General features: G+C 44.3%; 1 protein-coding gene across 1 annotated transcript in view; it reads right to left on the minus strand.

Moving 5' to 3' along the window:
• arhgap10 (Rho GTPase activating protein 10) overlaps positions 1-17,213 on the minus strand; it is a gene marked incomplete at both ends in the record, with an annotated part of 196,527 nt that extends 179,314 nt beyond the window's left edge. Inside the window, one exon of the mRNA XM_084462248.1 lies at positions 17,060-17,213. Coding sequence (XP_084318374.1) covers positions 17,060-17,213 — 154 coding nt within the window. The remainder of the gene's footprint in view (positions 1-17,059) is intronic.
• Positions 17,214-18,321: the final 1,108 nt, after the last annotated feature.

Here is an 18,321-nt window from a genome sequence, read left to right on the forward strand (position 1 = left end):
GCAGAGTGGCAGGGTGGTTTGAATATATATAAGCAGTATTAAGCAGAGTCCCAGGGTGGTTTGAATATATAAAGCCGTATTAAGCAGAGTACCAGGGTGGTTTGAATATATAAAGCAGTATTAAGCAGAGTGGCAGGGTGGTTTGAATATATAAAGCAGTATTAAGCAGAGTGGCAGGGTGGTTTGAATATATAAAGCAGTTTTAAGCAGAGTACCAGGGTGGTTTGAATATATAAAGCAGTATTAAGCCACAGTGCCAGGGTGGTTTGAATATATAAAGCAGTAATAAGCAGAGTGGCAGGGTGGTTTGAATATATAAGCAGTATTAAGCAGAGTGGCAGGGTGGTTTGAATATATAAGCAGTATTAAGCAGAGTGGCAGGGTGGTTTGAATATATAAGCAGTATTAAGCAGAGTGGCAGGGTGGTTTGAATATATAAGCAGTATTAAGCAGAGTGGCAGGGTGGTTTGAATATATAAGCAGTATTAAGCAGAGTGGCAGGGTGGTTTGAATATATAAAGCAGTATTAAGCAGAGTGGCAGGGTGGTTTGAATATATAAAGCAGTATTAAGCAGAGTGGCAGGGTGGTTTGAATATATAAGCAGTATTAAGCAGAGTGGCAGGGTGGTTTGAATATATAAAGCAGTAATAAGCAGAGTGGCAGGGTGGTTTGAATATATAAGCAGTATTAAGCAGAGTGGCAGGGTGGTTTGAATATATAAAGCAGTATTAAGCAGAGTACCAGGGTGGTTTGAATATATAAAGCAGTATTAAGCAGAGTGGCAGGGTGGTTTGAATATATAAGCAGTATTTAGCAGAGTGGCAGGGTGGTTTGAATATATAAGCAGTATAAAGCAGAGTACCAGGGTGGTTTGAATATATAAAGCAGTATTAAGCCAGAGTGGCAGGGTGGTTTGAATATATAAAGCAGTATTAAGCAGAGTGGCAGGGTGGTTTGAATATATAAAGCAGTATTAAGCAGAGTGGCAGGGTGGTTTGAATATATAAAGCAGTAATAAGCAGAGTACCAGGGTGGTTTGAATATATAAAGCAGTATTAAGCAGAGTGGCAGGGTGGTTTGAATATATAAAGCAGTATTAAGCCACAGTGCCAGGGTGGTTTGAATATATAAAGCAGTATTAAGCAGAGTGGCAGGGTGGTTTGAATATATAAAGCAGTATTAAGCCACAGTGGCAGGGTGGTTTGAATATATAAAGCAGTATTAAGCCAGAGTGGCAGGGTGGTTTGAATATATAAGCAGTATTAAGCAGAGTACCAGGGTGGTTTGAATATATAAAGCAGTATTAAGCAGAGTACCAGGGTGGTTTGAATATATAAGCAGTAATAAGCAGAGTGGCAGGGTGGTTTGAATATATAAGCAGTATTAAGCAGAGTGGCAGGGTGGTTTGAGTATATAAAGCAGTATTAAGCAGAGTGGCAGGGTGGTTTGAATATATAAGCAGTATTAAGCAGAGTACCAGGGTGGTTTGAATATATAAGCAGTAATAAGCAGAGTGGCAGGGTGGTTTGAATATATAAAGCAGTATTAAGCCAGAGTGGCAGGGTGGTTTGAATATATAAAGCAGTATTAAGCAGAGTGGCAGGGTGGTTTGAATATATAAAGCAGTATTAAGCAGAGTGGCAGGGTGGTTTGAATATATAAAGCAGTATTAAGCAGAGTGGCAGGGTGGTTTGAATATATAAAGCAGTATTAAGCAGAGTGGCAGGGTGGTTTGAATATATAAAGCAGTATTAAGCCACAGTGCCAGGGTGGTTTGAATATATAAGCAGTATTAAGCCAGAGTGGCAGGGTGGTTTGAATATATATAAGCAGTATTAAGCAGAGTGCCAGGGTGGTTTGAATATATAAAGCAGTATTAAGCAGAGTGGCAGGGTGGTTTGAATATATAAAGCAGTATTAAGCAGAGTGGCAGGGTGGTTTGAATATATAAAGCAGTATTAAGCAGAGTGGCAGGGTGGTTTGAATATATAAGCAGTATTAAGCCAGAGTGGCAGGGTGGTTTGAATATATAAGCAGTATTAAGCAGAGTGGCAGGGTGGTTTGAATATATAAAGCAGTATTAAGGAGAGTGGCAGGGTGGTTTGAATATATAAAGCAGTATTAAGCAGAGTACCAGGGTGGTTTGAATATATAAAGCAGTATTAAGTCAGAGTGGCAGGGTGGTTTGAATATATAAAGCAGTATTAAGCAGAGTACCAGGGTGGTTTGAATATATAAAGCAGTATTAAGCAGAGTACCAGGTTGGTTTGAATATATAAAGCAGTATTAAGTCAGAGTGGCAGGGTGGTTTGAATATATAAAGCAGTATTAAGCAGAGTACCAGGGTGGTTTGAATATATAAAGCAGTATTAAGCCAGAGTACCAGGGTGGTTTGAATATATAAAGCAGTATTAAGCAGAGTACCAGGGTGGTTTGAATATATAAAGCAGTATTAAGCAGAGTACCAGGGTGGTTTGAATATATAAAGCAGTAATAAGCAGAGTGGCAGGGTGGTTTGAATATATAAGCAGTATTAAGCAGAGTGCCAGGGTGGTTTGAATACATAAAGCAGTATTAAGCAGAGTACCAGGTTGGTTTGAATATATAAAGCAGTATTAAGCCAGAGTGGCAGGGTGGTTTGAATATATAAGCAGTATTAAGCAGAGTACCAGGGTGGTTTGAATATATAAAGCAGTATTAAGCAGAGTGGCAGGGTGGTTTGAATATATAAAGCAGTAATAAGCAGAGTACCAGGGTGGTTTGAATATATAAAGCAGTATTAAGCCACAGTGCCAGGGTGGTTTGAATATATAAAGCAGTATTAAGCAGAGTGCCAGGGTGGTTTGAATATATAAAGCAGTATTAAGCAGAGTGGCAGGGTGGTTTGAATATATAAAGCAGTATTAAGCAGAGTGGCAGGGTGGTTTGAATATATAAGCAGTATTAAGCCAGAGTGGCAGGGTGGTTTGAATATATAAGCAGTATTAAGCAGAGTGGCAGGGTGGTTTGAATATATAAAGCAGTATTAAGGAGAGTGGCAGGGTGGTTTGAATATATAAGCAGTATTAAGCAGAGTACCAGGGTGGTTTGAATATATAAAGCAGTATTAAGCCAGAGTGGCAGGGTGGTTTGAATATATAAGCAGTATTAAGCAGAGTACCAGGGTGGTTTGAATATATAAAGCAGTATTAAGCAGAGTGGCAGGGTGGTTTGAATATATAAAGCAGTATTAAGCAGAGTGGCAGGGTGGTTTGAATATATAAAGCAGTATTAAGCAGAGTACCAGGGTGGTTTGAATATATAAAGCTGTATTAAGCAGAGTGGCAGGGTGGTTTGAATATATAAAGCAGTATTAAGCAGAGTACCAGGGTGGTTTGAATATATAAAGCCGTATTAAGCAGAGTACCAGGGTGGTTTGAATATATAAAGCCGTATTAAGCAGAGTGGCAGGGTGGTTTGAATATATAAGCAGTATTAAGCCAGAGTGGCAGGGTGGTTTGAATATATAAGCAGTATTAAGCAGAGTGGCAGGGTGGTTTGAATATATAAAGCAGTATTAAGGAGAGTGGCAGGGTGGTTTGAATATATAAGCAGTATTAAGCAGAGTACCAGGGTGGTTTGAATATATAAAGCAGTATTAAGCAGAGTGGCAGGGTGGTTTGAATATATAAAGCAGTATTAAGCAGAGTACCAGGGTGGTTTGAATATATAAAGCTGTATTAAGCAGAGTGGCAGGGTGGTTTGAATATATAAAGCAGTATTAAGCAGAGTACCAGGGTGGTTTGAATATATAAAGCCGTATTAAGCAGAGTGGCAGGGTGGTTTGAATATATAAGCAGTATTAAGCCAGAGTGGCAGGGTGGTTTGAATATATAAGCAGTATTAAGCAGAGTGGCAGGGTGGTTTGAATATATAAGCAGTATTAAGCCAGAGTGGCAGGGTGGTTTGAATATATAAGCAGTATTAAGCAGAGTGGCAGGGTGGTTTGAATATATAAAGCAGTATTAAGGAGAGTGGCAGGGTGGTTTGAATATATAAGCAGTATTAAGCAGAGTACCAGGGTGGTTTGAATATATAAAGCAGTATTAAGCCAGAGTGGCAGGGTGGTTTGAATATATAAGCAGTATTAAGCAGAGTACCAGGGTGGTTTGAATATATAAAGCAGTATTAAGCAGAGTGGCAGGGTGGTTTGAATATATAAAGCAGTATTAAGCAGAGTGGCAGGGTGGTTTGAATATATAAAGCAGTATTAAGCAGAGTGGCAGGGTGGTTTGAATATATAAGCAGTATTAAGCCAGAGTGGCAGGGTGGTTTGAATATATAAGCAGTATTAAGCAGAGTGGCAGGGTGGTTTGAATATATAAAGCAGTATTAAGGAGAGTGGCAGGGTGGTTTGAATATATAAGCAGTATTAAGCAGAGTACCAGGGTGGTTTGAATATATAAAGCAGTATTAAGCCAGAGTGGCAGGGTGGTTTGAATATATAAGCAGTATTAAGCAGAGTACCAGGGTGGTTTGAATATATAAAGCAGTATTAAGCAGAGTGGCAGGGTGGTTTGAATATATAAAGCAGTAATAAGCAGAGTACCAGGGTGGTTTGAATATATAAAGCAGTATTAAGCCACAGTGCCAGGGTGGTTTGAATATATAAAGCAGTATTAAGCAGAGTGGCAGGGGGGTTTGAATATATAAAGCAGTATTAAGCAGAGTACCAGGGTGGTTTGAATATATAAAGCAGTATTAAGCAGAGTACCAGGGTGGTTTGAATATATAAGCAGTATTAAGCAGAGTACCAGGGTGGTTTGAATATATAAAGCAGTAATAAGCAGAGTACCAGGGTGGTTTGAATATATAAAGCAGTATTTAGCAGAGTGGCAGGGTGGTTTGAATATATAAGCAGTATTTAGCAGAGTGCCAGGGTGGAAGGGGTCAAAGGAGGCCCAGACAGAGCAGAGGTCGTATGGAGGAAGCCCTGCTGAAACAGGGGTGTATCCTCTGCCGGTTCCTCCTGGAGTGGCCACTTCCCTGTGGCAGCTCCTCGGCCCGGGGCCCTGCCCGCACACTTCCTCCCCAAACCAAGGCCTCTCCGTGGCGGGACATCCTCCCAGTGGAGGGTGGACGGGGAGGGGCGGGGCGTTACAAATCTGGGAAAGGGCAAGAGCTGGGAATCCTGGTTGAAAACCCAGTACTGGGCCATGGAAGACAGAATGATGAACGTAGTTGTCACTCAGTGAGTGCATGGAGTTAAGACAACGACAAAGAATCTGTGGGTGTTTCTAGGCAACGACACAGAATCTGTGGGTATTTCCAGGAGGATTTACCATCATGCTAAATGTACCTTTTGAAAACACGCCGTTTGATGTTCCTATGAATCTCTGCGAATTGGTCCTACTAGACTACTAAAACAGTTCATGCCAGGCCAAGATTTAATAGCATTACACAGCGTTCTGAAATACTTGATTCTGATTAGACAATCGCCATTCTACTTGAGCAATAAACCACTCGAAACTGTGTGTTATAGTGATTTTATAACAGCTAGCTATCGCGTCGGGCCTAACAACTGTGTAGCTGTGGTAAAATCCCGTGTAACCCACTGCCTCTAGTGGTCAATTGCTTAATTATACATCGATATAGATCCGGTCCATTGTCTCTATTGGTCAGTTTGCATTCCAGCCGTGGTGATAACCTGATAACCACGATATCCCCACGCTAACCTGATAACCACGATATCCCCACGCTAACCTGATAACCACGATATACCCACGCTAACCTGATAACCACGATATCCCCACGCTAACCTGATAACCACGATATCCCCACGCTAACCTGATAACCACGATATCCCCACGCTAACCTGATAAACACGATATCCCCACGCTAACCTGATAAACACGATATCCCCACGCTAACCTGATAACCACGATATCCCCACGCTAACCTGATAACCACGATATCCCCACGCTAACCTGATAACCACGATATCCCCACGCTAACCTGATAACCACGATATCCCCACGCTAACATGATAACCACGATATCCCCACGCTAACCTGATAACCACGATATCCCCACGCTAACCTGATAACCACGATATCCCCACGCTAACCTGATAACCACGATATCCCCACGCTAACCTGATAACCACGATATCCCCACGCTAACCTGATAACCACGATATCCCCACGCTAACCTGATAACCACGATATCCCCACGCTAACATGATAACCACGATATCCCCACGCTAACCTGATAACCACGATATCCCCACGCTAACCTGATAACCACGATATCCCCACGCTAACCTGATAACCACGATATCCCCACGCTAACATGATAACCACGATATCCCCACGCTAACATGATAACCACGATATCCCCACGCTAACCTGATAACCACGATATCCCCACGCTAACCTGATAACCACGATATCCCCACGCTAACCTGATAACCACGATATCCCCACGCTAACATGATAACCACGATATCCCCACGCTAACCTGATAACCACGATATCCCCACGCTAACCTGATAACCACGATATCCCCACGCTAACCTGATAACCACGATATCCCCACGCTAACATGATAACCACGATATCCCCACGCTAACATGATAACCACGATATCCCCACGCTAACATGATAACCACGATATCCCCACGCTAACATGATAACCACGATATCCCCACGCTAACATGATAACCACGATATCCCCACGCTAACCTGATAACCACGATATCCCCACGCTAACATGGAATGTTCGCACATCTTTTAATATCAATCCACCTCTTCTTAGTAGCCGTGGCAACGTCCAGATCAATGTTTACAAAGATGTGCTGTAGCATTGTCGTTGCCTGGCAACGTTCCCTTTTTCAGCGGAAGTATCCGCAAATGATTAACAAATAGTTCCATTAAAAGTACATTTTAAAGTTCGTATTGTCTTTCTTTTTGAAATATTGGGGGATAAATGTGGCAACTGTTGTATAAAAGCATTATGGAACTGGAAGCCGTGTGATGTCACGGATATCGCCACGGCTAGAGGGGTGTAACGTCGTGCCTAACCACTCCCGCTAGCCGTGGCCATATCCATGACATCCCACTACTTCTCGTTCCATAATGCTTTATTATTCCTCAACAACTGACCAACGTTGGGTACGGAGCAATATTGACACTGTTCTGCTGGTGTCATCTCGCTAGCGTTAAGCTAATCCGCTGGCCAAAGAAGAAGTGTAACATTATTACCATGGAACCAGGGAAGCAACACAGACAACATCACTGCGGCTGTCAATGTCCAGGCCCCCAACACACACAGGCTATAGGCTACTAATAAATACATCACATTACAATGTCCAGGCCCCCAACACACACAGGCTATAGGCTACTAATAAATACATCACATTACAATGTCCAGGCCCCCAACACACACAGGCTATAGGCTACTAATAAATACATCACATTACAATATTGCGATATTGCTACAGAGCCAGAGGTCGAAATAAACTTTTTAGCTCACCAGCCAGTCTGGTAGATGAAAATTTTTACCCGCCAAACCTTTTTTTTTACCAGACAAAAAATAACATGTCGCGTAGACATAGAGTACATTTAATCTACATAATAACATATGGTGGTGAATAAAAACAGTGGTCAGAGCAGATTCCTGGTGCCACAGTTCCACAGCACAGGTGGTGGTGTAGTTCTGTCCCCCACTGAAAATATTGATCTAGTGAGGAGTCAACCCATTGTTAAATAACCAACTACTAAGCTATCCCATAGGAATGAGCCTATAACCATACCAGCTGGGCAAGCTGACTTTGCTAGCTACCTGACCTAGCCCTAATGATATTGTCCTGCTCGATGGCTGTGCAACATATCAACTGACCAGTTGTTAAAACGTATTTCACAACACTGGTTATTCTAGCCAGCAATGTCAAATATATGTGACACTTGTTTTGGCTGTCTGGCACAGTATGGTTAGCTACATTATCTAGCTAACAGTAGCTAGTCACGAGACAGCCAATGTAGCATAGTCAGCTAACATAGCATAGCTTTAGATTACAATAAGTTTGCTTACTGTGAATAGCCTACGTATGTTGGTTCACCAACAGAAATGTTAGCCAATTGGTAGCCTAGTAACTTTACCTTGCAGGCCAGAGATGGGCCCCAAATCATTTTACAGCTCATTTCGTTCAATGCAGAACAACAAGCAGATCCACTCACTGTGCTGTATGAGCCTCCCAGGCTGATCTCACTGTGCTGTATGAGCCTCCCAGGCTGATCTCACTGTGTTGTATGAGCCTCCCAGGCTGATCTCACTGTGCTGTATGAGCCTCCCAGGCTGATCTCACTGCGCTGTATGAGCCTCCCAGGCTGATCTCACTGCGCTGTATGAGCCTCCCAGGCTGATCTCACTGTGCTGTATGAGCCTCCCAGGCTGATCTCAATGCAGATATATTGCAAAAACGTTGTCCGTGCTCTGATCCACAGAGGCTGATATTCTGTTAAGCACTGAACCATTAATGCTGATATTTTGTTGCAAAAAAACAAAGTGCCGGGTGGCTTCCAAAACATTCACGCCAAAAAAAAAATATACCCGCATTTGGCGCTTGGCGGGTATTAATTTCGAACCCTGTACAGAGCCAAGCAGGGGGAGGATTTTTCGTGGCATAAATCAACATGCTTTTTTTATAACGTACAGCCTTCGCCCTGTCTGAGGGGAGTCCCATGATGCACATGATCCACTTCTGAACATCTGATCATTTTTAATGACCGCTCCATGAACTAGAAGTCTACCAATTTAATTCCACTAAAGTTACTCTAACATTAGTCTGACTCAACGGATGTAGGTTTTGGCAATAAACCTTGTCATTCGTTGTCACACTGCCCAATCAGTGGCGAGACTGGCGACGCAAATTAATCTGATTCGGGCTGAAAGATTCTCTCGGCACCAATCAGATTCGATCCAGACTATTTTGCAAGAGCACCGTCACTGCGTCCGGGGCTGACTCCGCCCAAGACGACTGTGATTGGTTTAAAGAAATACTGCGTTTTTCCCCCCCTATTGCAGAATGGTAATATGTCCAGCCAGACCTGTCTCCGGCGCTGGCACAGCGTAAACCAAGTGTGGAGATGGGACTGGCTATGAGAGACTCCTCTTACATATAATGAGACGAGCATCCGGATTGAGGCAAAAGGGGAGTTTGTTCGTGTTAGCTAGCTAGCGTTAGTACTATATGCAAACAAACACACAGCATAATTACTTACAGTTTCTGCATAATTTCCATTTCTGGAGAGCAGCAAATTTGTCATGGTTGCTTGATCATTCAGAAAGAGTTTATCTGAAAATCCTGCATTGTACTGACCCAGGTTGGAAAAGCAATCGGGTAAAAAATGGCTAGCACACACTGCCAGTGTTTTGCCAATTTCAGCGGGAACGTTGCCATCAAAAATAACATTTATCCACTCGGCTCTGCTGTCCTTTGAGCTTGGGAGACAATCTGTGCTGCTTAGTACATCCAAGAACAGAGCATTTTCCTTGCGAAGACATTATGCTAGCTAGCGGGGTCCCCGATTGTGACGTAAAGTGACACGGGAGATTTAAATGGCTTACAGGCACTGACTTTTTTTCGAATGTTGTAATTTCGGCTGACCACGACAAAATTACTGGGTTGTTTCAATTCATACTTTGTGTGTTAATAGGCCCATCAGAGACTCAAACGTATGCAAAAACAATGAAAAAGTGGACCCTTTAACACCATATTATTTCACTTCTTAAGGCAGAGGGCCAACCTACAGACCACACACCTGGTCTACCTACACACCTGGTCTACCTATAGACCACAGACCTGGTCTACCTACACACCTGGTCTACCTACACACCACAGACCTGGTCTACCTACACACCTGGTCTACCTACACACCACACACCTGGTCTACCTACACACCACAGACCTGGTCTACCTACACACCACAGACCTGGTCTACCTACACACTAGGGCTGGGAGTCCGAACTTCGGGATTCGAATATAATTCGAATATTGACAGAAATACTGGTATTCGAACGAATATTAGGCAGCCCTTAATATTCGAACCTGTTATAGGCATAATTTTTTGTAAATGTGTTGGCTAGCAAACGTTGCTTTTGATTCAGAGGGTTTTTCACGCCTGGTGAAGTTGCAATCGCGAGCTCATTAGCAAGGCTATTGGACACCTGGAGCCGGTTGCACCAGTCATTACTAAGTGGTGACTAGGCCTAGTCATAGCACTAAGTGTTGACTAATTCCAGATTTAGTCACTACTAAATTTAAATGGGTTGCACCACTCACGACTAGTTCCTAGTAACAACTAAATATTTACACCACCCTGGGAGGTGGTGTAAGTGATGACTAGTGCGAGGAAGCTAATACAACTCTGCTATTAGGACGGAGGTGGGCTGAAACATTGTAGCTAAATCTGTCGGTGGAAAAATTATTTTTTTTAGCAGATGTCTTAGTTATATCAAGATTAAGCTAACTATTGGCACCGGTGTGCTTATTGGTGTCATATTTATTCAGTTTGAGTAATTTACGATCGAGCTAGCTAACCACCTTTAGCTCAATGGTCTCAGTTGCTGGTTAGCGATGAGAGGCGGAGTCCCAGCCCAGCTGATAACCCTCCGTTGCGGGTTGGGGGGAAGCAACGGTCGGCTGGGATCCTGCCTCTCAGCTAACCAGCAACTGGTCAGTGGACTGTACCAGGCAGCCTACGTTATCAGTGGACTGTACCAGGCAGCCTACGTTATGTCTGAATCAAAGAACGTTATCAAACAAGCTTGGGAACTAGCTGGCTAGGATAATTTAAGCATAACAATCCAACGGCTAACTCTCCCAAAAGAACCCCTCCACTGCACAAGCACCAACCCAAGCACAAGCTACCGAGTGCAAAGTTAGCCTTGCTAACGGAGATAATGAATTTGGAGGAGAGTGTTGCAGCTGGTGCTAAATGAGGCAAAGGAAGAACATTTTGTGGACTATTAATATTATCACAGCCATTTCACATTTCGGATTATACAGAAAGGTGAGGATCGAGCCTGTTGGATGACCAACTCAAATGCCTGGCTAGCTCAATATTGTTGTAAGTTTAACATGAATCGTATGCGAGCCGGAGCCCGTCGCTTTCACTGGATGACTCGTGAAGCATGCTACATTTATCTCGCATACTAAACATGTTTTCGTGGAGTAAGTAAGTAAGCTTTATTTATATAGCGCTCTTCACAGCACGGAGGCAGAGTGCTTTACAGTAATAAAGAGAGTGAGAGTGTAAAAGTTCTGAGATGTAGGCCGGGGTCCGTCCGTGAAGAGCTCGGTGGGTAAACACTGGTTGACGAGGGTTGTTGAGTCTTACATACTGCAGCCAGATAGCCCATAATGGCAAGTTCTGATTTAGCCTAGGCTACATGTTTGATTAATGGGATATACATTCTACTACCTTTATTTATCTTTTATTTGTCTTTCAGTACCTAGCCTGACTGGCTTATTTTTTTTTGTCAAACAGTGAAAACCTACTGTTCAAGCCAGGGTCTGACATAAATTAAAAGAACGGTTGTTGACATTGTGTGTTGTATTTGCTTCTGAAAACATCATTGCTTATCGATATTGCCTATGATACAATGCCCACTAGTGGACAGAATGTGCACAACTTTATTTTAATACCTAGGTAGGTCTTTCTGTAAGAATTTAATGGTAAAAATATTATTAATAATAATTCGAATATATTCGAATATTATTATTAATAAATAAACGAACTTCGAATATGATTTTGGGGCAAAAGTCCCAGCCCTACTACACACCTGGTCTACCTATAGACCACAGACCTGGTCTACCTACACACCTGGTCTACCTACACACCTGGTCTACCTACACACCACAGACCTGGTCTACCTACAGACCACACACCTGGTCTACCTACACACCTGGTCTACCTATAGACCACAGACCTGGTCTACCTACACACCTGGTCTACCTACACACCTGGTCTACCTACACACCACAGACCTGGTCTACCTACACACCTGGTCTACCTACACACCACACACCTGGTCTACCTACACACCACAGACCTGGTCTACCTACACACCCCAGACCTGGTCTACCTACACACCTGGTCTACCTATAGACCACAGACCTGGTCTACCTACACACCTGGTCTACCTACACACCACAGACCTGGTCTACCTACAGACCACAGACCTGGTCTACCTACACACCTGGTCTACCTACACACCACAGACCTGGTCTACCTACACACCTGGTCTACCTACACACCTGGTCTACCTACACACCACAGACCTGGTCTACCTACACACCACAGACCTGGTCTACCTACACACCTGGTCTACCTATAGACCACAGACCTGGTCTACCTACACACCTGGTCTACCTACACACCACAGACCTGGTCTACCTACAGACCACAGACCTGGTCTACCTACACACCTGGTCTACCTACACACCACAGACCTGGTCTACCTATAGACCACAGACCTGGTCTACCTACACACCTGGTCTACCTACACACCACAGACCTGGTCTACCTACACACCTGGTCTACCTACACACCACAGACCTGGTCTACCTACACACCTGGTCTACCTACACACCACAGGCCTGGTCTACCTACAGACCACAGACCTGGTCTACCTACACACCTGGTCTACCTACACACCTGGTCTACCTACACACCACAGACCTGGTCTACCTACACACCACAGACCTGGTCTACCTACACACCTGGTCTACCTACACACCTGGTCTACCTACACACCACAGACCTGGTCTACCTACACACCTGGTCTACCTACACACCTGGTCTACCTACACACCTGGTCTACCTACACACCACAGACCTGGTCTACCTACAGACCACAGACCTGGTCTACCTACACACCACAGACCTGGTCTACCTACACACCTGGTCTACCTACACACCTGGTCTACCTACACACCACAGACCTGGTCTACCTACACACCTGGTCTACCTACACACCTGGTCTACCTACACACCTGGTCTACCTACACACCACAGACCTGGTCTACCTACACACCACAGACCTGGTCTACCTACAGACCTGGTCTACCTACACACCTGGTCTACCTACACACCACAGACCTGGTCTACCTACACACCACAGACCTGGTCTACCTACACACCTGGTCTACCTACACACCACAGACCTGGTCTACCTACACACCACAGACCTGGTCTACCTACACACCTGGTCTACCTACACACCACAGACCTGGTCTACCTACACACCTGGTCTACCTACACACCTGGTCTACCTACACACCACAGACCTGGTCTACCTACACACCACAGACCTGGGGCCTCATTTATCATTGTGGATACACCCTTTTTGATTTACACCTGATTTTTGTACTACACAAAACTAGTACAAAAATCAGGTGTAAATGAAAAAGGGTGTATCCACAATGATAAATGAGGCCCCTGGCCTACCTACACACCACAGACCTGCCACCTGGTCTGGCCTACAGACCTGGTCTACCTACACACCACAGACCTGCCACCTGGTCTGGCCTACAGACCTGGTCTACCTACACACCACAGACCTGCCACCTGGTCTGGCCTACAGGAGACTCCTTTTTCATTCACACCTTTGATAAAGATGAACAAAAAAAACAGTATGAAGTATAGGCTACAAGTATGGAGTTAGGCCTATAGTATAGGCTACAAGTATGGAGTTAGGCCTATAGTATAGGCTACAAGTATGGAGTTAGGCCTATAGTATAGGCTACAAGTATGGAGTTAGGCCTATAGTATAGGCTACAAGTATGGAGTTAGGCCTATAGTATAGGCTACAAGTATGGAGTTAGGCCTATAGTATAGGCTACAAGTATGGAGTTAGGCCTATATTCAGAAACTACTAGTGTTGTCGCAGGGCCCGTTGGGGGGCGGGGGACGGAGGGAACACTGTAATTGTAGGGGGTAGGGGGAACACTGCAATGAATGACGCCTACAGGATAATGACCTTTATGGCAGTTACAAGAAAGAAGCCTCTTCTGAAGACATCTTGAATGAGCCAGACTGCATGTGAACTACAGGTGGAACCAGGTCTTGTGAACTACAGGTGGAACCAGGTCTTGTGAACTACAGGTGGAACCAGGTCTTGTGAACTACAGGTGGAACCAGGTCTTGTGGTCAGATTACATGTGAACTACAGGTGGAACCAGGTCTTGTACATACTCATCAGCGTTATGTTTGCAAGTAATGTTGAAAAGCACCTAATGCCTACGGTGAAACATGGTGGTAGAGCTTTAATGCTTTGGGTTGTTTTGCATCCACAAGCCATGGGGTCCTTACATGGAACCATGAACTCACCAAGACATTTTGTCCAAAATCCTTGTTCCCTCTGCCAGGAAGCTACACCTTGGGCCGCAGACCTTCCAACAGGACAGCAATGCCAAACATCCATCCAGAGAAACTAAGAAAATGGTTGTCCTGAATCTCAGTCTCCAGACCTGAATCTCAGTCTCCAGACCTGAATCTCAGTCTCCAGACCTGAATCTCAGTCTCCAGACCTGAATCTGTCTCCAGACCTGAATCTGTCTCCAGACCTGAATCTGTCTCCAGACCTGAATCTGTCTCCAGACCTGAAGACCTGAATCTCAGTCTCCAGACCTGAATCTCAGTCTCCAGACCTGAATCTCAGTCTCCAGATGGCAATAAACCTTATTACCTTACCAAAGACATCAATCCAAGAATAAAATATTTGTGAAAAATCTGAAGGAACTAGAACTGCATGGAGGAATAGTTGAGCCCCCCCGCTCAAGAAATCCCATAACCTTGTATGAAACTACAGAAGGAGACTACTTTCTGTTACGGTGATGGGAGGAACCACAAAGTACTGACAATAAGAGTACTTTGTGAGTATTTGTAATTCTTGATTTGATTTTGGGGGGCAAAAAGTATTGTTTGTGAACCAATTTATTGTGCCAATGCATCATTATTAAAGAAAACACTTTTATGCATTTTACAATATGAGTATAAAATAAAGCTCAGTACTTAAGGTTTATTTTTTATGATCTCTTTTGTTCATCTTGAGAGTGTCTACTGTAAATACAGTACACGTGTTTGTTGTATTCCCCTACCATGTGCAGCTATGTCTAGCCTGCTGCACAGGAGGTTAAGAGGTTGTCCCGAGCTAAACTGGGCAACATCACAGACGGTGGTTGACTGGTGAGAACAACATCGTTGATCGATATTGGTCCCCAAAATCCCTAATAAATAAATAAATAAATATTCCCATACTTCTTTCCTATGTAGCCCAACGCACTGAACTGTGCTCTGGCCTGCTGGACCAGGAGAGGTGTCATCTGAAGGCCGAGTTGCCCCAGTGGCCTCGACATGATGAATGAATCCTGCACACATCCTCACCTACTCCGCCAGCACCCCATCCCTTCATGTATAAGTGTATACTTTGGATCATGTATTTAACATCGTTTCCAATTATACTTTTTTACCTCTCTATTACGCTTATTGTGTGCACAATCTACAGTAGGAGCTCACGGAAGAACATTTCACTACTCGCTGTACCTGTATGATGTAGTATGTGACAATTAAAGCTGACTTTGACAATCCAGGGACAGTGTTTTCCCTACCATTGCCTTGCCCCCCCACCTCTCCTGAAAGACCCAAAAAGCCAAAAGTAGCAGACTTTTAGATCACTAACATTCAAGTTAGTTCACATTTGTTCACATTAGTTCACATGCAACGTTATGCATTCTCAGCAATGCTTTTGCGATTTATTTTCAGCTGTTCAGCATTCACACGCATTTTGTGCAGGAAATGTTATTTTGTCCAGTAATATGTTTTTGTATGTTGGAAATTGTTAATATTTATTTACCAAAGTTATGTGCACTCATTTCCTTTCAGCTCAGTGTAGAGAAAGCCCAGGTAAACGCCTTACTGTGCGCGTCTATGACGACACTGTTGACCCCATGTATCTGTGACACGCCCGCCCCGCCATAACACTAGTGGTTTCGGGGGGCCTACCAACCCCCCTAAAAAACATCCTAGGGGAAACACTGCCAGAGAGGTCACGTTCCAGACAGTCAGAGCCCCGGAGGGCTGCACAGTGCTGCACATGCTGCTGGTTCTCCTGATAACTCCCAAAATGGCCTGCACAATGTCACATGGGCACGCCTTTATTTTTAGAAAGAATCTCCCTCCACTGGCTTCCCTGGGAGGAGCAGTCAATCTCTGTACCTGTTCAGCTGGGAGAACAAACCCTCCGGACTGTGTTAGCCTATTGATAAACCCAAGTCATGACCTGCTGTAACTGCTTAATACATCACACTCAACAATCAATAACATGGGTGGTTATGCTGCTGCACATCCAACAGGGAGTTGTCAATTAGGATACTATAGTTCCCCAAAGGGCAGTCAAGGCACCTGATGGACCCAGACCACTATGCCAGAGTGCAGGGAAATCATTCTTGCTAATATCATTCACTGTAGTAGGACTGTGACTTCAGTATCATTCACTGTAGTAGGACTGTGACTTCAGTATCATTACTCAGTGACCTAAGTGGATTACTGTGGGTGCCGCTCAATAACCGGGCGACGCCTCACCTGGTTGTTCAGCTTGGTCTGACAGTGAAAGCATTGTTTCCCCTATTCCTTGTCGTTGTGCGAATAGCTGATGAACACTATGTAGGACCTATTGCTACTGCTGGTAGACATAGTAAGATAGACACAAAATAAACCAAACAAGGATAACCAAAGCATAATCATTGGCTTGACATGTTTTTGGGGTTCTTGGTTAGTGCTCACTGACAGGTCCTTGCAAGCATTAGGCTTTGTGTAACCGAGTGAAACATGTAACAGGTGAAACTCCTCAAAGGAACGCTGACAGTCCCTCCAGGATATACGTCATTTTGGCGCAACTGTAAGCGCGTCCGCCTCTCAAGCGGGAGACAAGGGTTGTAATCCCGCCCTGGGCATGTTGAAACAGATTGCTTTACACTAACTCACAGCAAACAACGGAACTTTTAAAATAACTTACGCTTGGTAGCGTTGATGAGGTTCTTGCCATCTTTGTAGAGCTCTTTGATGAACCTGCTGGTCTTGTCCAGCTCGGACTCATGCGCTCTGACCTTGTCCCTGAAGACGTGGCTGTCCAGGTACACCTCGCTGAACTCCAGAGGGTGTAACCCCATGTCTCCGCTGCAGAGGACCGGGACTAAACACGGGCTGAGCGGACAAGAAGAAACTCAAAACTCAAAAGAGAAGACGCTGACTTGCCGTCCCAAGCCTGTTCAATGTCCGTCGAGGTCAGAAATCACAGTGAAGCATTTTAGTTTGTATTGTAGCGGACGCTAGTGGCTAGTTGGCTAGGCTGCAGCTTCAAAGCGAACTAGCACCAAATAACCCTAACCCTTCAAAGCGAACTAGCACCAAATAACCCTAACCCTTCAAAGCGAACTAAAGCATACCAAATAACCCTAACCCTTCAAAGCGAACTAGCACCAAATAACCCTAACCCTTCAAAGCGAACTAAAGCACCAAATAACCCTAACCCTTCAAAGCGAACTAAAGCACCAAATAACCCTAACCCTTCAAAGCGAACTAGCACCAAATAACCCTAACCCTTCAAAGCGAACTAGCACCAAATAACCCTAACCCTTCAAAGCGAACTAAAGCACCAAATAACCCTAACCCTTCAAAGCGAACTAGCACCAAATAACCCTAACCCTTCAAAGCGAACTAGCACCAAATAACCCTAACCCTTCAAAGCGAACTAAAGCACCAAATAACCCTAACCCTTCAAAGCGAACTAAAGCATACCAAATAAAGCGAACTAAAGCATACCAAATAAAGCGAACTAAAGCATACCAAATAAAGCGAACTAAAGCATACCAAATAAGTGACCACCTGCGGTAGTTGACAGTCCGTTTACTGGTCAGCCTGGATCCGAATGGAAGCTAGCAAACTAAACGTGCCAAAGTAGTTGGAAAAGCACACAGCCTGTCTGTCGTTTATGTCTGAGTCTGAATCCGCGTCCTCCACACCTCTGTGTCTGGGACAGCCGAGGACTCCTGTGTGGTGACAGAGGGTGTGTGTCTGAAAACTTCTGCTCCTCTCTGGGGTAGGCTGGTGTGATGACAGAGGGTGTGTGTCTGAAAACTTCTGCTCCTCTCTGGGGTAGGCTGGTGTGGTGACAGAGGGTGTGTGTCTGAAAACTTCTGCTCCTCTCTGGGGTAGGCTGGTGTGATGACAGAGGGTGTGTGTCTGAAAACTTCTGCTCCTCTCTGGGGTAGGCTGGTG

The sequence above is a fragment of the Borostomias antarcticus genome (genome assembly GCF_949987555.1).
Source record: "Borostomias antarcticus genome assembly, contig: scaffold_102, whole genome shotgun sequence".
Taxonomy (NCBI): Eukaryota; Metazoa; Chordata; class Actinopteri; order Stomiiformes; family Stomiidae; genus Borostomias; species Borostomias antarcticus.